Here is a 27,763-nt window from a genome sequence, read left to right as displayed (position 1 = left end):
GCGTCGATTCAGAACAGAACTCGGAGCCGCTGGAGGCTCTTGTAGCTGTAAGTAATGGGCCTCAGAGAGCTCTTCTAATAGCGTCTCACGGTCTGTCTGGAGATGAGATATTCCTTGCGCGTGAGCCGCTTGGCCAATTTTGTCAACAACTGGCTCCTCTTCCCGACCGCCTTTTTAAATGCGATTTCTGTCACGGTCGAAATGGTGGGCGAACGCCCGACCTGGGATGATCGGCGTCACTGCCAGTATAGCCGTATGCTTATCCCACCATCGCCGGACTATGCAATTGCAGGCAGATGTCCCAACTGATCAGCAATGGCATGCCGTGTCAGCTCGGCCTGGAGGATACCGAATGTCTGGTTCAGCTCCCCGATGCAAAAATTTCTGGCCTTCATTCTGCGACGCTGCCGTTCGGGTGGACAATCTGTGTGAAACTGGCCGTAGATCGGTGACCCATGGCCCGAGATCCGTTCACGACTTCAGTTTTTAGGCCAATGACCGTGCAATGTAGGGGTGCAGCCTGTATGCGCAGTTTAAGCGTTTTCACCTGGTCAGACCTGATCTGACCTTGACATCATGCCAAAACCCCCGTTATGCCTTAGATTGGGAACCGGGTAACTGTTGTCATAGGTAGAGGACTAAACTTTCGCCGGGCCCTGTATTTGCAACATGGGTCGGGTGAGGTCTACTCAGTTACGTTGAAATCTTTATTATCAGGTCGTTCAATAAATAATGATCAGTTGGGCATAGCTTCTGTGTTATTACATACTGACGATAACACATTCAAACTTTCACATTAAATACTGGCAAAATATGTGACCAAAGTTTCATTAATCTTCGTCACCGGTAACTATGTTAGGCTCAAAACTTAGGCTCATTCGTTTCTTCATTAGAATACGACTTTCTGAGCCCTTGCAACATGCTGCAAAACGTTCAGCGGTGGTATTCACCTACTATAAGAGCGTTACACCCTCTGGTCCAGCGTCGGCTGAACGACTCTCCACAGCTTCTCACCTGACGACGCCTCTGTCAATCATCATGGCCGGCCTTCCGACGGTGGCGCCGGCTGGCGGCTGCGCACGGAAAGCCCGGGGTAAAACAGCCAATCGTCGGCGCCGACGTAACCCTTTCTTTCCCCCTCCCTGCTACCCTCTATCCCCACCGACAGAGAAGTTTATGCCCCAGCTTCGCACCGGCCCACGGCTCCCATTACTCGGTGAGTTACAACTGCAGACCGGCCCCGGCACATCACACAAGTCGAGCTGTATGGCCCCGCGTCACTGACAGGCCACCCCTGCCCGCCATCACGGACCGGCCGGCCATTGGGTCCCAGGCGGGATGGCTACGATAAATGGTCGCTTACCTACCGCAGCGGCGAGCCATAAACAGGGGTCTGCGCCGGACAGAGCCGACACAAAGACAGGACGTGCCCCGGGGCATATATCACGACAATTATCTAGTCCGTCCGCCGTCGGTGTGATATAAGCCCATTGATGCCGCCACGCCCACACGCAGGAGGCGAATTACCATTCGCATCACCAAATGGCTACAGAGGGAAATCAGTATAATGCTTCAACCACACTAAAACACATCGATTGCTGCGCAATGACCTACAACGTTTGGCTGTTACGGTAATTTGGCGAACTATATCAGGACGATTAGGTACGATAATTTCTGAGCTGGGTTTTATTGGAGTGCTTCAAAGCCTTTAACAGACTGCTTCAAAGGCTTGCTTCCACATCAAATAAGTTTGTTTTTCAGCTATTTGATTTTATATAACACTTTAGACAGCCTAGGTAATAAACGACGCGTTTCTGGTATTGATGAAATAGATGCGGTCACTGAGCCAAGTTGATTGCATCTGAGAAGCTGATTGTAGTGCGTTACCTGTGAGGCGTTCAGTGAGTTCCTCAGCCGGTTTTTCTGCGCCAGCATCAGGTCAATCTCATTCCGCATGTCCTCCAGCAGTCGCTCCAGCTCGAACTTCCAGTAGTTGGTGTCACGCAGCCGCTCCCCTAGCGGAAAAGAGGTCGCACGTCATATTCAGGGTAGGTGCCCACGTCACACGGAAAAAGTCAGACGAGCCTCACCTTGACTCGACAGCAGCTCTGATCCGGGGGAAGATCGCAGTGACATGTCACTGTTTTAGCAGCTGGAATGGCGCACACAATCTCATCACACGGCTGCGCTCTGATTTGCGGAGACGTCAGACGGTCGTATTTTATAGTATAAACATGTAGTGCGTTGACCAGCAGAAGCCACGTAATGGGCGCAGTGTATCCAGCCGTCAGTAACAGGTTGAGACATGGCAGGTCAATGGATCAGCAGCCGATAGTATGGCGTATCAGTTTCAATCGGAGTTGCACACGGCTATGTGTGCACACATGGTCAGTAACATAATACATATGGTCAGTAACTGTCCACTGCGCAATGTGTGCTGTGCACTGTGCACTGTGCGCAATGTGTGCTGTGCACTGTGCACTATGCGCAATGTGCACTGTGCAGCATGTGCAGTGTGCGGTGTGCAGCCCCGCGGCCTGTTGCACCGTCGTCAGCCGGAACGTCTGTCCGGCTCGATGGAGCTCATTTTCCCGGCACTGTCGGCGGTCGGCCTGCCGCTGACTGGGCGGTAGATTAGCTCATCTCCTCGGCTCGTCTCCGGCCCCGTTCTGGAGACAGTTGGAGACAGCTGGCACCGTTCTGGAGACAGTGGGGGCATTCCAGGACGATTCAACAGGTGCATAACACCCGACCCCCTCAGATTTGCTTCTAAATTGCTGTACAGGGTTATCCTGTGCCCAGAAGCCGAATCTGAAATTGTCAGACCCGTAGAAGCAACAGTTTTTGAGTTATAGCATTGGGAAATTTTGGAAAGTTAAAAAACATCATTGTATTTTAGTAGCTATATCTCTTCGAAAACTTTTATTAAACTATAAAAATTATACATATTTGAACTCGCCACATCACAAGCTTTCTGATGGTATGCAAAAATTTTCAAAATTTTGAATTTTTAATTTTCCAAAAATTGTTCAAAAGTGTATTTCAAATTTTTCAAAGTGTGGCAAGTTAAATAAAATTTATTTTTTTAGCTTTTATTAATGCTTATGGTATTGGGAAACTACATTGTGAAAATTGGAGATAGGTATTTTTTATAAATATTTTATTTTATTTTTTTACTTTCTCCATGTAAATATACCATTTTGCTTTGATATGGTGCCGACGGTGCTATCTCGGGAACGGATGATCGTAGCGCGCCGGACGAGGCGGCAATGAAAAGATCTCAACGAGATGGATCTAGACATTGTCCGAATGTTGTTCTTAAAGGTCACGGGTCAGGTCAAGGTCAGGTCAAAGACCAAAATTCCAGGTTCTCATTCCCCGGCTGCTCCTGAGGCTGTTTCATAATGATGAAGCGATGTGAAAATCGCACAGCATGCGTCCAACATATTTATAAAGGCGGTGAATCAGTAAATATGCAATCACAAGGTAAGGTCAAGGTCAAAATCAGGTCACCAAAGGTCATGATGAATAAACAGGGATTAGGGACATGCGACACATGTTTTATGGGCTATTTTCCGATTCCAAGTCAATGGTGATGGGCATTTGACCATTCGGGACCAAATCAGGTCAGATTAGGCCAATGCCAAGGTCAATGTGTAAAGTTGCTGTTTCTATGTCGGCATTAAAATACCTACCTAAAGCCCCGGTCCCACTAGGCGTTGCGACCACTTACGACCGCCTACGACCCAAATCATTGCCGACCACCGCCGACCATCACCGAATGCTGCAGATCCATCGCAATTACGGTCACATATATAAAGGGCGGCAATCATCGTACGACTAATCGTACAAGCGGTGGCAGACCATCGTACGAAGTTTGCCGAACCAAGAAAAAATTGGGGCATGAGTCGCACGAATAACGTGCGAAACTCGGTGACAGCGGTGAGTACCTCATGCGATAGGTAACGACTGGCCGCCGACGACTAAAGATCTGTTCAAGACCTATCGCCGATTGCCGCACGATTGGTAAAGAACGGATGTTCCGCTAACCATATTAGCGGCAAGGGGGGGGGGCTGTTTACATCCATCCCTGAGGCTTTTCGGAAATATCTTCAAAACGACTGGAGCAAGGATGCCGAAATTTTCTGACTTTTCTTAAAACTAAGCTGGGCACTTTTCCTGAAAATTTTAAGTTGATATCTTTATCAGGGGTGGTTCCAGGGCATGGGGAATCGGGAGGTCCTATTCGTGAAGCGAGTCATTTAGTTAAAGATCACGATGCTGATGCATTATAACTGTAATTATTCATTATGTAGGTACCTACATCAACATTATTTGTAGGTATAACAGCTTTAGAAGTGAACAAGAAACGGATCGTAGGCGGTTCCAGGGAAAAGCAGAGAATGTATATGTCACCTTTCACCTTCGGTGCCCTGATGCCGCCTATGAATATTCAATCTAATTTAGGCATTTTATCACACGTTTTTGCATCATAATGGCCGTTTTCACGACGGAATAGCAGGCATCTATTTAATCCCCATTTGATCCTTTGGTTCCTCAGGAATTTTAGTAGTTCTTTTTAGTAGGTTCCCCAGCTTTCGAATGAATGGTGCGTTAGTTTGCTATTTTTCTATTAAATATCACATCGATTTACTTTATCTAAGGATTTATCACTAATATCAACATAAAGCGTAAGCACAATTATAAAATTATGAAATTATTAAATACTAGTACAATAGTTAAAAAAAGATACTGAGTTGCCAGGCTACAAAGAATATATTCATTTATGGCGCACGACAGACATTTAGAAAGCAGCGCCCTGTTTTATTGCACGCTGCTAGCCGCTTCCATTGGGTTTTGCAGGCCGACGTCATTGGTCGTTACACGTATGATGTCACGCGACTTGTGGCCTGTCACGGCTCTTTAATGATCTCCACTAAATGAATGCAACAATGGCCTTTTAATTAATGATTAATGACCTTACCCTCGTAGTTTGAAAAAGTTAGATCAAAACACTTAGATCTAACGTTAAAACTAAAGTTAGATCTAACTTTTTCAAACTACGAGGGTAAGGTCATTAATCATTAATCAAAATGCTTTAATATGATCCTCGCACAAGCACTGAGAAACTTAAATGGCCTTTTAAGTTGATCTCTGTGGCCATCTGTCTATGGAGCGACCAATATGAAAGTTGGGTGAATTTACCGGGGTTACATGACTATGAGCAAGCAAATGTGTATCAGGAATGGATTTAGGTAGGTGGAGAATAGCATTGGGAATAGAGTTATAGAGTTATAGCATTGAGTTATAGCATTGGGAAATTTTGGAAAGTTAAAAAACATCATTGTATTTTAGTAGCTATATCTCTTCGAAAACTTTTATTAAACTATAAAAATTATACATATTTGAACTCGCCACATCACAAGCTTTCTGATGGTATGCAAAAATTTTCAAAATTTTGAATTTTTAATTTTCCAAAAATTGTTCAAAAGTGTATTTCAAATTTTTCAAAGTGTGGCAAGTTAAATAAAATTTATTTTTTTAGCTTTTATTAATGCTTATGGTATTGGGAAACTACATTGTGAAAATTGGAGATAGGTATTTTTTATAAATATTTTATTTTATTTTTTTACTTTCTCCATGTAAATATACCATTTTGCTTTGATATGGTGCCGACGGTGCTATCTCGAGAACGGATGATCGTAGCGCGCCGGACGAGGCGGCAATGAAAAGATCTCAACGAGATGGATCTAGACATTGTCCGAATGTTGTTCTTAAAGGTCACGGGTCAGGTCAAGGTCAGGTCAAAGACCAAAATTCCAGGTTCTCATTCCCCGGCTGCTCCTGAGGCTGTTTCATAATGATGAAGCGATGTGAAAATCGCACAGCATGCGTCCAACATATTTATAAAGGCGGTGAATCAGTAAATATGCAATCACAAGGTAAGGTCAAGGTCAAAATCAGGTCACCAAAGGTCATGATGAATAAACAGGGATTAGGGACATGCGACACATGTTTTATGGGCTATTTTCCGATTCCAAGTCAATGGTGATGGGCATTTGACCATTCGGGACCAAATCAGGTCAGATTAGGCCAATGCCAAGGTCAATGTGTAAAGTTGCTGTTTCTATGTCGGCATTAAAATACCTACCAATAAAATTGTATGATATATGGCTATACTAGCCTCGTCCTCCACGACGAGGAGTGTGTGACCATGGACCATATGTATGAACAGTGGGTTAGCACCACTGAACTCTAATATATACTGGAAGGACCATTGGTGGCTTGTTTTTGTCTATCGATTTCCGCCATGTTGTGTATACCAGAAATATAAATTGCATTACGGTAGCAGAGGTGCAGTTTAGTGAGAGGTACACTTCTCAAAAGTGCTGCTGCTTCATGCTTGCAGTTTGATTGCAGCGATCAACTTTTCAAGACTTTGGTATACACAACATGGCCGAAATCGTTAGACCAACGTTAGACATTCTGGCCCATATACGGCCAAGGCGAGTGCTTCCCCCTGGTTAGCACCAACCGATGTGAGCTTATTGATGTGCGAAAGGACTGGGATGATTTCATTCACGATCTATCTGTGTCAGTGGTGAAGCTCACCAACCATCACTATGTAGCAATCCGACAGTGTAGGGCATTTAAGGAGTGTAAAGAAAGTGTTGTGGAGGGAGAGGACGTTGTCGTTGGGGACTTCAGTGAGAACTATACGTTCGTCATACAGGATGAGGTGCAGAGTCATGACTGGGACGCGCCACAGTGCACCGTTCACCCGTTCGTGGTGTACTGGAGGGAGAATGGAGAGGGACAGCACCGCTGCACCAGGGCTTCTGCATTATCTCAGATAATCTAAAGCACAACACGACCGCTGTCCATGCTTTCCAAAAGGCTCTGATTCCACGACTGAAGGAAAAAATTCCGTCTTTGACTAAAATCAGATACTTCTCAGACGGCTCAGCAGCACAGTACAAAAACCGCTTCAACTTTTCAAATATCTGCGCTCACAAAAGTGACTTTGGGCTAGACTGCGACTGGCAATTTTTTGCCACCTCGCACGGGAAAGGCGCATGTGACGGCGTGGGAGGCACCGTGAAGAGAGCGACCGCTCTCGAGAGTCTACGCAGGCCCACAAGGGAGCAAATCACAAACGCGACCGAAATGTTTGAGTTTTTAAGTGACAAATTCGAGACTACAGTGAACTTTGTATTCGTGTCGAGGGTCGAAGTCGAAAAAGCTGCAGAACACCTCAAGGAGCGTTTCAGCAAAGCGGTGGCAGTGAAAGGCACGCAGAGTCTGCACTGCTTTATTCCGGTCAACCACGAGACACTGCGAGTCTCAAAGTTGTCAGGGGCCGGCTGGTGAAAGTGCACCGCAGTAGGGCACCGAAAAGACGAAAGTGAGCCCGCGTAGACTTGCTAGCACCCCTGCCGTGTGTCTGTATGGTGGCTGTCTGTGCACTGTGTTGTTGGTGATATGTGTGCCCAATACATTTCAACGAGCTGGTCACCAAAATGTGTGTTGTATTTCCTTCGTTGAACAAGGGATTTGTTGACCTGACCGTGACCTGACCTGAACTGACCTGATTTTGTCCCGAATCGTCAAATGCCCATCACCATTGACTTTGAATTGGAAAATAACCCATAAAACATGTGTCGCATGCACACCATCCCTTTTTATTCATCATGACCTTTCGTGACCTGACCTTGACCTGACCCGTGACCTTTAAGAACAACATTCGGACAATGTCTAGATCCATCTTGTTGAGATCTTTCCATTGCCGCCTCGTCCGGCGCGCTACGATCATCCGTTCCCGAGATAGCACCGTCGGCACCATATCAAAGCAAAATGGTATATTTACATGGAAAAAGTAGAAAAATAAAATAAAATATTTATAAACAATACCTATCTCCAATTTTCACAATACAGTTTCCCAATACCCTAAGCATTAATAAAAGCTAAAAAAATAAATTTTATTTAACTGGCCACACTTTGAAAAATTTGAAAGAAATTTTTGAACATTTTTTTCAAAATTCAAAATTTTGAAAAATTTTGCATACCATCTGAAAGCTTGTGATGTGGCGAGTTCAAATATGTATAATTTTTATAGTTTAAAAAAAGTTTTTGATTAGATTTAGCTACTAAAATACAATGATGTTTTTTAACTTTTCAAAATTTCCCAATGTTATAACTCAAAATCCGTTGCTCCTACAGGTCTAAAAATCTCAGATTCGGCTTCTGGGCACAAAATAACCCTATACAGCAATTTTGAAGAAAATCTGAGGGGGTCGGGTGTTAATTTGCACCCATGAATTTGTTTTGGACGATTTGTTGAATCGTCCTGGAATGCCCCAGTGGGAGACTGCCAGCACAGTTCTGGAGACAGTGGGAGACAGCCAGCCCAGTTTTGGAGACAGTGGCAGGCAGGCGGCGTCGCCACGTCCATCATTCAATGACAGCGGACTGTGATTTGCTGTTCACCAAGACACCCAGGCACTTGAGTTTGCCAGACGTGCGACCACCCTGACATGAGAAAGAAAACTGAACTTGTGAGATAGGTCAACATAAGTTTGCGTTGTTTCCGCTCTGTCCTCGTTGCACGGCCGTTAGTTTGATCGCGCAGTTTGAAGCGTCAAACCACTCACCAAGAAAAACACCCACCATCGGCGCCGTTCCGGAGCGGCTTCCAGGCCAAACAGCGGCTCCATTAGCGCGTGCCGGTGGGGCCGCGGGTCGCCGTCTGGGCGCCTGACCCCGGTCATGAGCCTGCCGAGTCGACCCCGCCCCAGCAGTCGTCTCATCGTTATGCAACGCTCGCCGCGGACGGGACCATTGGGATTCTGGACCGGTCGGTGGCCTTCGCAGGCCGACGTCCGCACATTTCACGGGCCGGGAGCGTCCGTGAGATCGGGGGCCGGGCGGATCCGCCGTGGCTGACCCGGCCCTGCCCGGAGGCGCCGCGGGCTGGGCCGCCGCGCTCTGTGCCCTGAGGCGGTGTCGGCGGGGCCGGCCCGAGTCGGGCGGTACGAGGCGGCGCGTTTCACGGACGATAAGAGCTGACGGCTGGCAGCAATCGGCCGAATCACGGCGGCCATTTGTTGGCTCGGAGCCGGCCGGCTGAAGGCGGGCGGACCTGTTGGACCAGACACCCTGCGAGCCACAAGGGTGTCTGCAACTAGGTATTTAAAAAAAAATTGTAAGACTCAAAATATTTTGAATCTTTAACCCGCGCCCTGCTGGGGGTCCTGGATTTCCACGCCCTGCTGGGGGGGGGGTGTTTGAACACCCCCCCCCCTTGTAACTCGGCTCCTGGGCCACGTAGCGATACGCGGAAGGCGGCGTTCGAAAGAGCGTCAAAAATAATGACGAAATCACTTCGGTCAATTTTTTGGTCAGGTCAAAGGTCAGGTCACCAGAGGTCATTGAAGGCAAAATTTCGCCGATTTCCAGGTCGAATGTCGAAAATTTCCAAGAAGCCAACGCATAACTCGGGAACCAATAGAGCTACAGCGCCGCGAAAAAGCGCATTCGATAGCCCTATTAACGCCCTTTCTGAGTAATTCTCTCAGATTTGACCTAACGTCAACGGTTTTGCCTGCAGGGGGCAAAAACTGCAAAAATAGCCGATTTTTTCGAAAACAGTTTTTCTGCAATAACTTTTGACCCAAGCCTTGTACGAGCTTACTTTTACCGGCATCGTGTTCCTCTCGTCAAGACGCATCGAATGAACTACGACTTGACCTTGAAAGGTCAACTTGAAAATTTGACCTCAGGTCAAGGTCATGACCTGACCGGAAAGGGTCATGTTGCATATCAGTCGATCCGTATCGTCGAGCTGAACACATCTAAGGCGTTTTCATCGCTCTAGCATGCCTCTATCAAAAGTTATTTGCGAAAAACTGTTAGATACCATTAGTGACCTAAGATGACCTCAGGGCATAAACAAGGGTCACGGACACCATTTTCAAGTTCAGTGTGTCTAAACCACTTGTAATTCGGTGTTTGGGAGTGTTTATAATGTCTTTCATCCAAAAGAGGCGCATTTCAATTTTCTCCCATTGACTTATAATGGGGAGGTCGCAAAATTGACCTGACCTTAGGTCATCGATATCAAAATTCTGAGATATACATTTTGTACATGCTATTGCTCTCAGCAATCGCTGAAAGTTTTAAAGCGATCGGTCACTCGGTGTAGCTATGACAGACATTGAAAGTTTTTATGAGGTGAGGTCACTTCAAGTGACCTGGTGACCTGACCTTGAATGACCTTGGTCTGAAATTTTCACAACATGTGTAGAATTGATGTATGATAAGGTGTACCAAAAACGGCGGCGCTCCGCGCCGCCGTTTTTGAGATATTCGCAAAAAACCACAAGGGGGGGGGTGTTCAAACACCCCCCCCCCCAGCAGGGCGCGGGTTAAAAAGCAACTTCTTATAGACTGAAGTAGGTAATCCTTTGAATTAAGATTTTGAAACCGTTTATGCCGTGGTGGTGGGAAAAAAGTCTTGCTGGGCAATCTAAAGGTCAATCAGTTAGATCTGATTAAGTCAGTACCCGCTATGAGCAAAAGCAATTACAGTAGGTATGTCGGTACCAGCTGTGAGAAATTGCAGCACATCATATACCCTCAATAAGGAATAGCAGCACGTCGGTATGTACCAGAAAGTATTTACATCGGCTGTGAGAAAGTATTTACATTGCGTCGGGACCACTGTGAAAAATTGCAGCACATTAGTACCCGTTGTGACAAAGTACAGTTCGTCGGTACCTGCTGGACAAGTCTGCATCACATAGTACGTGTAATACAAGGTGAGGGAATTTCGTGCGATGCCGCCTCGACATAGGGCCGCCCTTATCATCCCCCCCCCTCCCCCAGCCGGGGCAGTGGGAGTGACGCCCGTCTATCTACAAAGACAGCTTCACATTAGCACATCATCAACACACCATCACGCCATAATGTGCGACAGTCAGGCCATATCACACAGAGAGAGCTGCCGCGTGCTGGCTGAGTCGACGGCCCATTACGGCAAACGAGGCGACATTTGTGACAGCCGACAGGTTCGCAGAGCTGACGCACACAGACCGAGCGGCGGGCTGACCTGTTTCAAAGTCTGGTAAGAGGACTGGTGGAACATTCAAAGGTTAAGTTTTTGGATGTCGTTTGCGATGGTTAACTTACGTAGCGTAGCGTTAACAATAATGTGTATATGCCGACTGTTATGAGCGTGAATGTTTGAGTTCCTTCATATGCAGGCTTATGAAGCTATTTACAAATATGATTTTATGATAAGTAGGTACTAGCGGGTCGTTGATAAGAGGCACATGATTATGTACTTACAATACGCATACAAATCTCCCGTTCGAATGACAAAACATCTGCTTAACCCTCGCATGTGTAGGGGGGGGGGTCTAATGGACCCCCCCCCATGGTTTTTCGCGAATAACTCGCGTAAAAAGCGGCCGATCGCGACGAAACTTTCAGTACCCTCGCATTGATCAATTTTACACCTACCCTGAAAATTTCATGACCCTGACCCCAATGACCTTTGACCTGTGACCTCTTTTCCGAGACCATGTTTGGCCGGAATCGCGATTCCGCGTATGTCGGCTCGCATTAGCCGCGCGTTTGCAAGCTTTTCGCGGTTTCAAACGTTCAAACATGTGATTTGATGTTGCTCCCATGCATTAGGGTGGGTGTCAAGGTCACCTGAAGGTCAGGTCAGGTCATTGACCTTTGGTGACCTCGGTTCACTTTTTCGAGTTTTACATGTTTCTAGGCTAGTTTTTGGAGCTGAATTCGAATTTAGCAACCATTTGAACATTTACGAAGTAGTTTTGGTGACTTCGTAACATGTTACGAAGCTGTCAGAGGCGGTTGACACGTAATACTAATACCCGTCACGACGCCTACTGGTTGACCTGACCTGACCTGACCCGACCTGGTCTAAATGCTTAAAGACATCATCTGTGATCAAAACTAACACGATATTCGTGATCAGCACCCCGAAAAACCCCTTAGCAGCCACACTTTACGACTTTCTAACAGGTCCCGATTTTCCCGACCTTGGGTCATTGACCTGACCTGGAAGGTCAGCCAATGACCTAGGACCTTAAAATTGGGTATCATCGGCTTCCTCTCGTCACGGGCAACACGCTCGTTTTTTCCGCGAAGCTCTAGCTCGATCAGGGGCCAAACGGCAAGGGGGGGGGGGGGGTCCAACCGACCCCCCCCCCTACACATTAGAAGCTGGAAAACGCCGCACACATGCGAGGGTTAAGTAGCAAACTACCTGCACCTGCTTATAATATATAAGATGATAAGATATCAGAAAAAATATGGAAGGGGCAGATTCTGGCCGCCCCCCAACGGGGCGCGCGCTAATGTTGGTGGAGAGTTATTTGCCATTCTTGTGTACTTTTATGAAAACGTTTTCTGTAGAAAGTTAAACTTACATGAATAATTGAAAAGACCATCCACCATTGCATCATCATCTAGCCATTGCACTTGTGAATTGAGTTTTGCTATCTTGGATAAAATTTAACACTATTTTATGCTAATTATAGGCTAAATCAGTACTTAATGTGGACGGCAGCACTTCAGCTGAGGTGTGAGAGCGCATCACGCAGTTATCATTCGTGCGGCATTGAGGTGCAAATTAATGCATCAATAACGTTGATAATGCTTTTAGCGTTAATTGATGCTGTCCTGAACTTTGAATCAGTTATCCAGCTGAATCTCATTTCCTAACATTAAATGAAATAATAATCAGCGATGGTCTTGAAAACAAACATGAAAAGAAATAGTGTTTGTATGCAATAAAGCAATGGTTTACACTTAAATAGTGTCGAGAAACTACGAGCATATCATAAGGGCATAATAAAGCAAACACCAATTACGAAACTCTTATCTTCGATTTTGGTCATCCTGAAAATAAGTACGTAGGCAAACCAAATATTATGCTAAAATAGTTAGTAGATATGCTCAAAATATATCGCAATAGTTAACCCGCGCCCTGGTGGGGGGGGGGCTATTTTTTGCCCCCCCTCCAGACTTTTTGATATATCTCCAGAACCGCTGCGCCGATCGTCACCAAACTTTCAGTACCCTCCCGGACATCAATTTTACACATTGTGACCAAAAATTTTTCCAAAGGCTATGATAGGTTGGCCGGAAATGACGTCAGAGTGACGTCATGTTCTGCCGTTTTCGACCTAAAAAAGGGTTTCGCGGGAAGAGCTGTCAGGCCTATAGCTTTGCAAATACAGAAAAATGATAAAGACATAAAAGCTGTAGAATCAACAGGGCTACAAAACTGCTATCTCGGATTTTTGAAAATTTTGGATTTTGACCCCCAAAAATCAAAAAATAAATTATTTGCATATAATAATCGAAAAATCCAAAAAGTTTTTTGAATTTCGCAAAAACCGGAATATATGTGATAGTCCTTACCGCCTTCCATCCACATACCAAATTTGAGATCGATACCTCTTTTTTTTGGCGAAGTTATAGCGAAAAAACTGTTCAAAATTGATGACGTCAAATTTTCAAACTCAATTTTTAGCAATTCTAGACCCCGTAGCGCAAAACAAAGACCACCATTAGACTCCCCGTGACGAGCTGCATCGAATCAATACCCATTTGCAAAACTATCAACTTTAAAATTTGACCTTTTTTGGCCTGACCTTGACCTGACCTTGACCTGAACTTCACCAGAAAGTGACCTAAGCCGTACCTGATAGTCTTATAACCAATACCATTGAGTTGGAAATGAAAAATTGGCCATAAAACATGCATCACACAACCTTAGTAAAGTTGGGCTCATGTGACCTGACCTGTGACCCTTGGTGACCTGACCTGTGACCTGACCTGGTATTGTCAGTGACCTCTAATAGTAATATATCTACTAGGCAACTGACGCCCTATCGCTGATTCTCGACAAAATGCGTTTTCCTCGGTGTTATAGCGCATTCCCTAGAAGACCCGTGAACGGTGAAACATTTCATCTTTGACCTGACCTGTGACGTCATCGGTGACCCCGAGGTCAATGAAATTTGGTTTTCCTCGACAAATTTGACAGGCCTTTCGAACGCCGTTTGAATTTTGCGGATCCGTCCAGTAGTTTCGGAGATACGAGGGGGGGCAAAAAATAGCCCCCCCCCCACCAGGTCGCGTTATAAACAGACCCCACCAGGGCGCGGGTTAATGCGGAAAATACCTGTTAGGGTGTCAAAGATGTTTTGAAATGATAATGAAAATAAAATAGCAAACTGGTGAAACATGCTATCCTTGCGCTTCAGATTTATTACAGCAGATATGTTCCGTAGTTCTAATCCTGTCTATGCTACCCTCACGTCGTTCAATATCCCATGCCTTCGGAGATCCCCCCCCCCCCCCATCCGCCCTCCCCAGCCTCCTCTTCAGCTCCTGACATTTACCGTGTCAACAGCCGCCGATGGAAAGACAGCAGCGCACAAAAACAATTAGCCGGCAGCCGCCTTCAAAGAGGAATCGCCCGAACGGAATGGACCGGACCGACAAAGCCAATATCGCCGGCAAAGGACTGAGAACAGCGAGCGGCGCCGGACCGCGCTGTCGCAGCCCTCAAAGGGCCGGAGCTCTGTCTAGTGGATAGCGGACACATTCCTTAAGGCCGCCCCACACTGGAACTCGCATGCGGGTTGCGAGTTTTTGGGTTTTCGGGTTTATTCAAGTTCAAATCATACAATCTAAGCTGAGTGGCCCACACTACCATCTAACAGGCGAGTCTGCATGTTTTTTGCTTGCGAGCGACCTTGCGTCGCATTCCAATAGTTGATTTTGAGTCAACTTTCGATTTTCCTCGCTGCGAGGTCTGCGAGTTCTGCGAGGTTTACGGGTTTTTCGTTGGAGCCGAATTTTGGTTCGTTGCGCTGGTATTGCGACTATGTGTAATTTTCTGAAGGTGTTCCGGCTTCACTGCATTCATGAAGTTGCCATAAAGAACGGTCTAATCACTCTATGAATTAGTATTATGCCCGCAAACTCAAAACCCGCAACCCTCATGCGAGGTCCAGTGTGGGGCGGCCTTGAGATGTTTGGCTAGGTAAGAGACGGATAAGGCCAGAGCCCCAGCCGGATCGGCAGGTTTCAGGCGGTATGCGGCGGACCAGTTGCATAAGTAGGGGAGAGTGGGGTAATTTGGCCGGTGGTGTAAATTGGCCGCCCCCACCTGTACGATGTCTTATAAAAGTGAGTGAAATAACTCTAGTCTCTATTCATTTGTCATAGGTAGAAATAACTGGAGGACAAATGTCAAAACTTTGTCCCTCGTAGTTTTATTCAAAATTAATAAAACGTTAATTTCATCAGAAAATGGTAACTTTTACTTCTGTTTACAAAGTTGTATAACATGTAGTATTTGGGCTAAAAACGAATTCAGATATTATAGAGCCATTCTTGGGGGTGTTCAGCGGTTCCAAGAGCAATTTTATCTTATTCCGTAAAGCCGTGATGACTTAATAGACATAAATTTTCAGAATGGCAACATGGGGTAATTTGGCCGGGACTAGCGGGGCAACTTGGCCGGTGCGCTCATGGTCACTATGCTGGGACGGCCGAGTTTTCATGGTCAATTGTACCATAAATGACATGATTCATGACCAACTTTGACTACTTTAATGCCTTACTTCCGATTGGTCAACTGTAAGAGCATGTGACGTCATCAAAGGTTGCCAAACGTTTTTTTTTTTGCTAATAAATCCTTACAGAAAAATGGTACAGCCGCACAAATGGTCTCATTCTGTTCAGCTCGCCAAGGCGCATCGAATGATATGCATGATGACCTTGAAATCACGTGACCTTGAGGTTAAGCGACCTGATGCAACGTGACCTGAGGTCAACCTTTGACCTTGACTTCTCAAGGTCAACACATATATCTTTCGATGCGGACTGACGAGAGAATTACGATGGTACTCGAAGTTTTGGCCTAGCTTGATTACTTCAAAAGTTATTCGTAAAAAAACTGTGATCGCATCTAGAGCCGCTAATTTGGCTATTTTGACCCCTGTGACCCCTGAGCCAACCTCCAAAATGCGGCAAATGCGTCATAGGACACACGTCATTGCTGAATCTGAAGCTGACTCGCAATATAACAGAAAATCCCGACCGCAAACTAACACCGGCCAAATTGCCCCACACCCCCGGCCAAATAACCCTGCTAGTGGGGCAATTTGGCCGCCTTGCAGACCTTTGTAATACGTCACAATTTCAATATAAGTAATTACTCTATCATTTCAAGTTCACTGTCCAGTAAAGTAAAATGAATACAACACCTGCCAGCGTTGAGAAAATGCAGAAATGTGTCGTCAATTTTAAGTTATATCGTTTTCTAAAAAAAGCGGCCAAATTACCCCACTCTCCCCTACCTATACCGACTGGTCCACAATCAGAGACATATTAATAACAGGTTATGAGACATGAGTCTATCATCCAACCACTCAGTCGATGGATGGCCCTATCCATTCATGACCTAGCCGAGAGCCATCCAGGTTATAGCAGCTGCAGTTGGCCATTTAGTGCGGGCGCGGCGGTGCCCGATGCAGCCCGGAACACTGTGGCGCTCGTCACAGTCGCGCCATCCCTGTCACCTCCGCGCCATTATTGTCGCCGGTGTGACACTAACGACGCAGTGCCGTGACGAGTGGCGAGGCGATGATCGCCGTCGCCGATGCTCGGTCCGTCCTGGCACTACATCACTGGCTTCCCGAAAGTTCCGAGCCCGTTCAGTCGATGGTGAGACACATGCTGTGACAAGTCACAGTCGATAGATAGGTGAGCCCATGGGTCCCAACAGTCAGCAGGTAAGCGGAAGCCGATGGATCTCATTGCTTTTCAATCGCTCACGGCTGTGGCAGTCGATAGATAACTCTGACTCTGATGGACAGCCTCGCAGTTGTGTCAGTCGACTCGATAGATTATCCCAAGACTAAAAAAAAATCAATCGATAACCCGATGAGTCCGACAGTTGATACAAAAATCCTCGCTTACGATTTACGAAAATCGATATGTATCTAGCAAATTTCACAGCTCTGACAGTATAAGAGTCACGAGAAAGATAAATTAGACAAATAAATAGCTTCGCTGCTCTGACGATAGAAAGATGGCCTCAGGGCCACGACAGCAGTTGAAAAACATCCCGCGGAAGTCCATCCCTTGCGGTTGCCATCTATCCAGGCCGTTGCTGCCCTACATCTGCCGTCTTTTTGTGCATGTGAGCGTTTGTGTGTGTCCATCATTATTTCCGCGAGCCGCCGGTTCCCGGGCCGACCCGGTACACGCCCGGCTGTGCAAATACTGAGCCACTCTGACAATTTGCTGTGTAAACGACAGCGCAAACAGCCGGTATTGTTTCAATGAATAACGAACACACCATGGCAATGGGATACGGTGATATGTGGTAGCTCAGGGTGGGGAATATTTATTAAACTGACTTGATAACATCCGCCTCAGTTTAAAACCACAGCCACAGTGCCCCGACCGAGGCCCGGCGGTTACATACGTACCGAGTTTTTTGGTGGTGTCGGCGGCACGGTGTCGGGACGTGGTGAGACATTCGTCCTGCTGACGCTTGCTGAGCTCCCTCAGCCTGCGGGCAGAAGGCAGTGACGGTACAGTCAGAACAGCCACTGGTGTGTCACAGGGTATCCAGGGTACACTACATGTCCCTCCCCCACAGCGTTCGAAATTCACCAAAAGCTGATTACCCTAAGACGGGGCCATAGCGACCAGGGTATATAGAACAACGGGTACACCAACGACGCGGAAAGCGCCCATTTTACCTGGATGAGTTACATGGAAGGTGATATTTTTTTTTAATATGGAATAAATAGAGTATTCCATTCTGACGAGAAAAGCCACATTCATAAAGCAGTTATTTTTAAATTATATGAACCAGAAATAACATACTAACCATAGTTTAAAACTTAGCATAAAGTTAGTGGAAAAGCCTATAGTTGATACTAAGATGGAAGGAATCAATGGAAGGCGGAAATGGCGCAGCTGTTTCATTCGTGAAATGTGTTCGCAAGCAGGATTTACGTGATGCTAGCGACATCTGTTAAAAAAATCGGGGACGCTCATTGGCTGATCGAGTCCGTGAGCAGTATCGCCAACTTATGCTAGTACAGGGTTGAGGCAATGTGCGCATGCGCAGGAACTAGTGCTCTCATGGAGGGGCTTTTGGTACCTCTAGCAGCGCCCAATGCTTTTTGGACCTGTTATGGCCCCCGCATCGAAAAACGCTAGATTAAAAGTTTGTAGAGGAAGCTTGAGACTACCTTTCCCCACAATAATATTGGCACTTTTTCTTTTAGCTTACGTATGGGGCTCGCTTGAAAAAGGTCGATTTAACATGCAAACCCTATGGGATAGTAGTTTTTGAGCGCCCATTTGGCCTAATGCTACCAACTGTTACTGGCTACCCCTGATAGCGACAGCCTGAAAATCTAGGTCTGAGCCATCCATGGGCCAATCACACATATGACTACACTGCTTCTTCGGGGGCGTGATCGCTCCGGTGCACCGGCGGCACCCAGTATCTGTCCTTCGGCATCCAATAACGGTGTCGGCTATCCGGATCCGTCTGGGACGGGGGACAGGCGGCGGGTCGCCTACACGCCGATATTGGCTGAGGTGGGCTGCCGAGCAGCGTCAACTCAACTGTGACCAACGAGCAATACAGGCCCGGCGCGCAGTCAGGCAGACAGACCAGGCGAGGCGATTCACACGCAGTCAGCCAGCACCGCATCAGAGCTCGATGCAAACATTCACTGCGCAGACAACAATGGCAATAAACAGCGGCGCTGCAAGTGCAGAGAGTACAAGATTCCGAGGCTGAAGCGCGCAGGCTGCATTAGAAATTGCTGGGTAAAGGTCGCGACGATATGAGGCTGGATCGAAGTCTCACATTCAAGTCCCGAGAGGGGTGTGACATATTTGGATAACATAAAGCTGAAAAAAATAGTTATGAAAATGATGCTGATAAGAAAGGTTGCTCTCGGAAATCTTGAAAAAAATACAGGATGTGCCAATACGAAATGGTGTTCGCTGTCTACTGCTGCGTTCCCTGGCATTCCAAAACTTCGAAAACCGGAAGTGTCCCGATTTTTTCGACCTAAACGTCGGGAAAATCTAGACATACCCACTAGAATTTCTTGAAAAGAGGTTGTTATACTTTTTCGAGGACCTGATTTCGAATTTTACATTGATTTTGATCAAAGACGATGCATTCATGCATTTGAGGTAGGTCGGGTCAGGTCAGGTCGGGTCAACCAGTAGGGCTCTCGCCAGCTATCCATATAGTACCTATAAGGTGTCAGGCTGACAGCTTCGCATTATGTACCTACTGTTAACGCCAGACCCCTTGAGACCCTAATTTTTCGCGATTACTTTTAAATGTGTGAAGGAATTTCAACCAAGCTCAGGACATAGCCGTTTCAAGACAGGCCGAAACTTTTACAATTTAGATATTTTATCGCCATTTCAATATTTCAGGCACTTGTCATTGACTCGTAATGTTAACTGTTTTTCCATCCTGGATAGAGGCTTTCTACGTCATATGACATTAGGCTCCGCCCACGACTGCGGCATTGACCCGTGCCCATCAGGGACCTCTGTACAAACGACACCCCTGCCATCTGTGAAGGACTATGAATTTCGCTGACGCTTCACGTGCTATGAGTCAATTGCAGCAGACGGTCAAGTAAATGTTAGGCTCTTGTTGACTCTTGTATATAGGACCAAGAGGACCATCACTCCTCAACCTACTAGGTACTCAGTCGTGCTTCGAACAAACGTTAACGATTCCTAACAAATACGATTTTCGATGTAGGGTATCTGTTTGAAATACGAGCGAGCCGTATGATGTGAAGCTCAGGCAATTAACTTATTATTGCGTTGTTCGATGGTTGCATAGCGATGTACAAATCGGCAGCTACTTGGTGACATCCGACATCCCATTATCGCATTATCTGCAACGCCATAGGCTTTAAATACAGGTGAATATTTCCTAACCTTATGTCAGTTATATGCCATCTGCCCGTCATTTGCAGCTTATAAAAAAAAATATATATATCAGCGAACATGAGTGGTTGATGCGCATTGAGTGGTGGATGCTCAATGCGCATTGTAGAAGCAATGCGCAATGAGCATTTATGACTCCTTAGTCATCATGTCGCTCTCTGGGCACTGTCAGCCAAGACGCTACGCTCAACTCCGCCGGCTTTCGGCACCGCTCGCCCGTCGCCCGTCCCCGCTCCCCGCCACAGCGAGAGTGACCGCGCGCCGGCCCGAAACCGCCGCAGGCCAAGACCACAGAGGCGGGGCTTAGCTGTGACGTCATAACGTATCACAGACTGACTGGTGATAGCCTCTACACACCGGATGAAAATCTTGCTCGAAATTTAACATTACGAGTCAATGACAAGTGCCTGAAATATTGAAATGGCGATAAAATATCTAAATTGTAAAAGTTTCGGCCTGTCTTGAAACGGCCATGTCCTGAGCTTGGTTGAAATTCCTTCACGCATTTAAAAGTAATCGCGAAAAATTAGGGTCTCAAGGGGTCTGGCGTTAACAGTAGGTATGCTGCATGAGCACCAAAACTAGGTACTTGCCAAATGTCTAAGTGACTGCTTATTTTCGAAATAAGAATACCCCAAAATCGTAAAATTTGATAAGGCCATCCGAGGTCACCAAAGGCCTCCGACCTTGACCTGATCTTCAAGTGACGTTGACATCCGGACCACAATGCATTGGACAAACACCATTTCACATGTTACACGTTTCTCATCACAAAAAGTCTAGAAAATTACGGACAACGTGCGCCGACCTATACGCCGAATCTCAACCCTGCCTGGCCTGACAGTCTCGAGAAACAGGTTACAGGTCAAAGGTCATCTGGGCTGGGCCGGGGTCAGGAAACTTTTAGGGTAGGTGTAAAATATAATAGATTGGTGGTAGTGGAAGTTTCCTCACGATCGGTCACTCTTTATGCGAGTTATTCGTGAAAGAAACGAGATGTGGGGATCCATGGTAGACCCCCCCCCCCTCCCTTCCTGCAAGTGCGAGGTGTAAGTAAACATGCTTCAGGCAGTCAGGTGCATGTTTGTCTGTAGCGGGCCTTGACCTGTCCACATAAGATACTCACATTTCGGAGTTCTCCTTGTCCGATCTGGCTCCGAACACTTTGCGGTCGTTCATTTGATCCCATTCTATAATATTTGCAGAGCGAACAAGTTGACATCCAGTCGCTGATGAATAGTCTTGGCCTGTCATGGACTGGAGGTTGAGATTGAGCCCGAAAGTTTGCGGTTTCTCCAAAGGCTTGCAAGGATCTGGGATCGGCACGGGCCTGCAGCTGTCCATGTTTCGAATGTCGCCGCATTGCTCAGATTTTACATTCAGTAACGGATCCCGTTGAGCTGCAATACCACTCGGACACCTACACGCGTTCACTGAAGCCATTTCAAAGGGTTTGTTGAAAACAAAAACACGTAATTACTAGGTAGTCACCAACAATAAAACGGTATTCCCCGTCCTAACTTCCCAGACCTCCCAGACACGTATCGCAGGTATCCAAGTCACACGGAAAACATCGAAAAAGCGCCGGGTGAATCAGCTGATCCACCGACTAGCTGTTACGTCGCCATAGCAACCAGGTGACCGTGGGTGACTTTCCTTGCGCAGAGCTCGGACGGGAGCAAAAGCTCCCGATCAGAGATAGCGAATCAGGAAAGAGCCAATGCCCAATCGCGCCCCGGAGCGGGGGGGGGGGGTCGAAACGGTCCCTCTGTCCTTTTCCGTTGCTATCTCCTAAACGACTGCAGTCTGCAGATATCGTCACCAAACTTTCAGGACTTTTCCGGGCATCAATTTTACATACCTATGGTCATAGGTGTAGCAACGTATCTCTTTGGTGAAGGATACCTTTCACCAAAGTTTTAGATTGGTGAAGGATCCTTCACTAATCTTGAGCAATGCAGGTGAGGGTCTTCACCAATGTTAGGAACGACTGCCGACTGGGTTCGACGGTCGATCTAATGTTAAAAAAAAAGAAAAGCAATGCCGAATGGGATGAACAAAAAGGCTATTGCTAAAACGGCAACAGGTACCCAATTACCCCATCCTTTCAGTTATGAAGTGTTATGCCCACCTGCTTCACAATTCACGCCATTTAACCCGCGAGTTGCTGGGGGGGGCGTTAAACGCCCCCACTTTTTTCGCCGGGCCATAGCATAAAAACGGCGCGCCGCAGGCGCGCCAAATTTTGGGTACCTGTAGGGATTTAATTGAAGTTTATTGTGACAAAGTTTCAAAAAATCGTTCAGAAAATTTTTGAGATATCGAGGTTTTAGTGACGTCATGATTTCTGAGTTTTCGACCAAAAACGGCATATGTTCAAAAAATCATATAAAATCACAGAATAGACATACAGACATGCCGTAAACGCCATTGAACTGCCAATACCATGACCAATCAAATGGCTATCTTCGATTATTGATTATCGTTCCGCATTTTCCAAAATCTTGAACTAAATCTTTGCAATTTCTCGCGACTACTTCACGACCATGATACATGCATTTCTTAAATTGAACTTTTTTAGCCAAACACGTACACATATGATAAAATGAATGTCACCATCGTGTTCTACGCCCCAAAGTACCCATAAAACATGTGTCACAGGCTGCGAATATCAGTTTTGATTTTCGGGGATATGTGCCTGGCCGGTTGACCTGACCTTGACCCTGACCTATGCTTGGCTGACCCCTACATGGAGCTGACACTCTTGTAGGCCTTATATGATGGATTGTGCACCGTTTTGACAGAGTTTATGACGAGAGGCGCCCATTGCGAAGTCCTGAAGTCCATGCTACTGAAAGTCCGATTTCAGGTGTTTGACCTGACCTTGACCCGACCTGTGACCTCAAAATTCAACTTAAAAGTACTCATCTGAAATGTCTCGTCGCGTTCTTTCGTTTGCCGCCTCGTGCGTTTCGCTGCGCCTATTGGTTCTCGAGTTATCGGCTGGGGGCGTTTAACGCCCCCCCCCCCCCAGCAAACGGTGGGTGGCGAAATACCCCAGCAACCGCCGGGTTAATAAACCAGTATAACGCCTTTTGGGGCGACTAACGGAGCGAGCGAGAGGGTGAGCTTTGCACGTGCGAAATTTCGACGGGGTACCTCCAGCTGACTTGTGCACGGCACCCTACTAACCGGTCCCTGTTTGCCAAATTTGAGCGCCATCGGTCCAGCCATTGTCGAGATCTAGAATCGACCCCTGCACGTGCGCACGTGCAGCAGCACCCCAACTCTGGCACATGGATATGCATTGCCTAGTGGGTGCCTACCTACATGCCAACTTTCAGCGCAATCGGCCAAGTACCTAGTTACCGAGATATTGCAACAATTACAAAAGTGACACCTCTTCGTTTTGCACGTGGCACGTGCATAAGGGGTCACCCACATGCATCGGGAATAGTCCAATACTTGGTAGAAGGAATGAAGCTACCGTACAAAAATTACCGCGTGTAAATCGGTCAAGTGGTTGCTGAGATATAAGCGTCGCAGAACCGTGACCGCGGCCGGTCGGCCGGCCGCTCATACTCAGAAATTTCCGTTAATCTCAGTAAATGCCGTGAATATCAAAATATATTGGCTTGTTTTTACTCGTGGGAAAGTTGTAAGACTTTGGTCACGAAAAAAGAGCAGTGGAGCATACCTTTAGGTTCCAAAGGTATGCTTGGATAGTGGATACCTTTGGTAGGTATCCAAAGCGAGAAAAAAACAGGAGTTGACGAAATTCCCCCCCCCCCCCCTCCACTGCGGTAAGGTCCTGCACCTTCTCCGAAGGTTCAGATGACTTCTCCGAGGGTTCAGGTGACATCCTTCTGTAGCGGGGCTCAGCTTCAAGATAATTATTTGTTTGTTTGATTTGCGAGGCTGGTCAGTCACTGGGGCATATAGGCTGCTACACTGTACGGTGATGGGTCATTGGGTTATGGGCATTCAAAGAGGATAATTTAATCAGGTTGACTGCCCGAGGCTCTCTCTCAACCCTCACTCGGGTCAGTTTATATTAATGATTAACCCTACTTTGGTGACGCGGCATCTCCCTACCACTGCACAGAGGAGTGCCTCCCACTGGATCTAACCACAATCACTCGCTCATTCATTCATCCTTCATACATTCGACAATCCTTACTTACCTATGAATATACCAGGTCACGACTCTGGTCCCTCCCTCTTTACCTAACATCCCCCAGTGGTGTGCAACGGATAGTTGAATGCTGCGTACTGTTTTTTTTCCTATAACCAGGTGCGGCCAAAACTATGGCTATTCATATCCATACTATTATATATAGATATATACTTCCACCCTCGATGAACTCATCTGGCACCTTTTACTAAAACAGGAATTACGAAGATATTCCCTCCCTTCCCATTTCACTTAACTTTCCCTTTGCGGCAGGTTCCATTAATTTCGACGACTGTAAAGCGCGCCCCGGGCGAAATGGTCGTAACATCGCTGATTCCATTGGTCTCTCCCGTCTCCGCCCACGGCGTTTCCCGCGCCCTCATGGCGTTCCCCTCGCCCTCATGGCGTTCCCCGCGCCCTCCTGGCGTTCCCCGCGCCCTCGTGGCGTTCCCCGCGCCCTCATGGCGTTCCCCGCGCCCTCATGGCGTTCCCCGCGCCCTCATGGCGTTCCCCGCGCCCTCATGGCGTCCCCCGCGCCCTCATGGCGTTCCCCGCGCCCTCATGGCGTTCCCCGCGCCCTCGTGGCGTTTCCCGTGCCCTCATGGCGTTCCCCCGCGCCCTCGTGGCGTTCCCCGCGCCCTCATGGCGTTCCCCGCGCCCTCATGGCGTTCCCCGCGCCCTCGTGGCGTTCCCCGCGCCCTCATGGCGTTCCCCTTATAACCCAGCCGTTTTAACCTACCGTTCCGGAACAAACCAATCGCTAAAATTTAGCACCTCTAAATCACCAACGTTAAACGTCCCCTACCACTGATGCTTTAACCAATAATCCTATTTGTACGTTTAAAGTGAGTTTAGGCCCGAATGCGATCAATCATAATTGCATATTCAATCGTTCAACCCAGACAATAACCCGTCCCTGTTTCCCATCAGCCGTAAGTGTAGACAACCGTGTCGGTGAACACAACGTACACGGGGGTACGACACGCATAGACTGGCCTCGCAGCCCCGAATTATTCCCTAATATAATACCTCGGAATTCGATACGATTTATCTTCATTCCTTTCCTCGAGTCTTACCGATAAGCATTTTGTACTGCGATAAAAGACAGTGTTCTAATTTCGACAAACCATGTAACTCTGACAAAGCATTACCTCCCCCCATTTGTAAAAAGAAAAACATTGTCCGACTTAAACAATTGGAAGTTGTAATCGATGCCTGACCCTATTTCAATCATCGGTAATGTTTGTGTCAATCCGGGTATAATTGTTAATGACTCGGCGGTCCGTGTAGCGATGGCCGCTCTCAGTGGGCCACAGGTCACCTCTGACTGCGGGTTCGGCTGAGCCATTGTTATCCCGCACCCCAGCGCGGTGCGAGCAGCGAGGGTCACCCGCCGATCCCCTGATCATTAGCACGGCCGAGCCCGTCCGGCCCGGGCGTCGCCGCGCCCGCGGGTTGGGGGCCCGTCCTCCCCACGCGTCCCGAGACAGCACCTCCTCCGTGACGTCATATACGCAGCAGACCCGATGACACAATCGCGGATTACCGACTGACGACATGAAACGCGTTTTGGTGGCCATGAATGCGAGAGAGAGGGAGAGAGGGAGAGGGAGAGAGAGAGAGAGAGAGAGAGAGAGAGAGAGAGAGAGAGAGAGAGAGAGAGAGAGAGAGAGTGAGAAAGAGAGAGAAAGTGTGAGAGAGAGAGAGAGAGAGAGAGAGAGAGAGAGAGGGTGAGAGGGAGAGAGGGAGAAGGGAGGGAGAGAGAAGAGAGAGAAGAGAGAAAGACAAACATACAGACAGACAGAAAGACAGACTGCCCTACTGACAGACCATCAGACCGTGAACGGCAAACTGACGGACTGACAGGCCGACAAGCCGGCAGAGCGACTGGCCGACACTCAGAGACTGCATTAACGATCACTCGGAGAAGACTGATAGGAAAGGTGGAATGTCGATAGATCACATTCTTACACGCGTCGCATCCATGCTCCGTCTTCAGTCGGTGCTCTACCACCGCGTCGAGTGATCGTGTGCCGCCGTCGGACCTAGCGCCCCATCCCAGTTTCCCTGTGAACCCGCGCTGGACGGCCAGTGGCACGCGCTAATTGCTCTAGCCGCCGCAGGACCGGCGCGGCGGCCGGGACCGACCGGGTGCCCAAAGATGGCCGCTTCTCTCGACCGGCGCCGGCCCCCACAGCGGGACGCCCCATCCTTCCACGCACATTCCCAGGGGATTAGCCGGGTCGGTCCGAGCCGGCGACAGGCAGTCGGCTGGAAGGCCCGGGCCGCACGCGGGCAGGATCATTCAAATCATTCATAAACGGTATTGATATCGTCGTTAATTGTCGGAGATAATGAGCGGCGTTCGGGCAAATTTAAAATTAAGCTTAGCAAAATCGTTCTGGCCCCACTCGATCAGAATCGTGAAATCAAATGATGATTATGGGGTATATTGCCGGAAATACAAACCAGGTAACGTTAACTGTTAGGTAGAGCATGTTAATTTCACAGGTAGGTCACGTCTCGATTAAATGACAGCGGAGCGAAAACAAAAATGTCGGCCAATAGAATATAATTCAAAATCACAACTGATTCGTCAAATTACTAAGCTCATCTCGGGCTTACGTTAATTTACCTCAAATTTGACTGGCTTTTGCTCGAGCTCGGGCACTCAACCCGCCGGAAATGACAAATTGTTAATCGTCAACAAGGTAACGGCCTTGATGGGCTTTGTTTCACATGTCAACCTTGCCTGAGACCCAGAAATGACACGAACCGCTCAGTACTGAGTTACGCTTATAACGAATTGAGGTACGCACGGAGTTTCACGACTAACTAAACGCTGAAAACATTACGTTACATTAACTTGCAGCTAATGAGAAATAAACCACGTTTTCCGGACATTAAAGCGATCGATTATATACTGGATCGTACGTTGATTTACACCTTGTCAAAACGAACTGAATCACATCATGCTGATTTACGACAACTCCGATCTCTCATCTGAAGAAAACCTGATAGTTCTACTGACGCAAATTGCCTGTCTTTGACTGTCACGAATCAGATCTCTAGTTATTAAACAGCGGCTACCAAGACAATAACAACTGGGTATGATGCAGCGTGATTTACCACCTGTGTCTGTGTTCCGTGAAAAAAAAAAAAATAAAGACACGCCGACGTGTGAACGGTGTCAGACAGTGGCGCAGCCAGGATTTCGTTTCGGGGGGGTCATCGCCTCCAAAGCGGGCCCCCTAGTGTGCGGGCCCCCCACCCATTTTTCAGAATCTTTCCATATTTCATACGCATTCTGCTGAGCGGGCCCCCTTTACCTACACGATAACCCTGAGCGAGTTTGAATCGGAAAATTTTGATAGAACAATAGCTCGGTAATCACCCGGTGTTCAATTTCTACGCGAATTGACCATGACAGAAACATGTTACTATGACGTATGAATTCGTTTCTTTCGAGGACGAAATGTGCCCTTTCCGCAATACGCATAGCATATATGCAAACGGAGCTGT

At 47.3% G+C, this 27,763-nt stretch overlaps 1 protein-coding gene across 2 annotated transcripts in view; it reads right to left on the bottom strand.

Moving 5' to 3' along the window:
- The window catches only part of LOC122392276 (tektin-4-like), a 127,706-nt gene that overhangs the window by 90,827 nt on the left and 9,116 nt on the right, over positions 1-27,763 (bottom strand). Inside the window, exons 1-3 of one of the 2 annotated variants that reach the window (XM_043386974.1) lie at positions 21,194-21,825; positions 17,550-17,632; positions 1,888-2,015 (exon numbers count right to left, since the gene is read on the bottom strand). In XM_043386974.1, the coding sequence (XP_043242909.1) occupies positions 1,888-2,015; positions 17,550-17,632; positions 21,194-21,510 (528 nt within the window). In that variant the 5' untranslated portion in view covers positions 21,511-21,825. Of the gene's footprint in view, positions 1-1,887; positions 2,016-17,549; positions 17,633-21,193; positions 21,826-27,763 lie in introns of those variants that run through there. The other variant, XM_043386966.1, reaches the window with a different exon arrangement.

This window comes from Amphibalanus amphitrite, unplaced genomic scaffold, assembly GCF_019059575.1.
Source record: "Amphibalanus amphitrite isolate SeventyFive unplaced genomic scaffold, NRLGWU_Aamphi_draft 000022F_arrow, whole genome shotgun sequence".
In the NCBI taxonomy this organism is placed as follows: Eukaryota; Metazoa; Arthropoda; class Thecostraca; order Balanomorpha; family Balanidae; genus Amphibalanus; species Amphibalanus amphitrite.
This window is presented reverse-complemented; position numbering and strand designations above follow the sequence as displayed.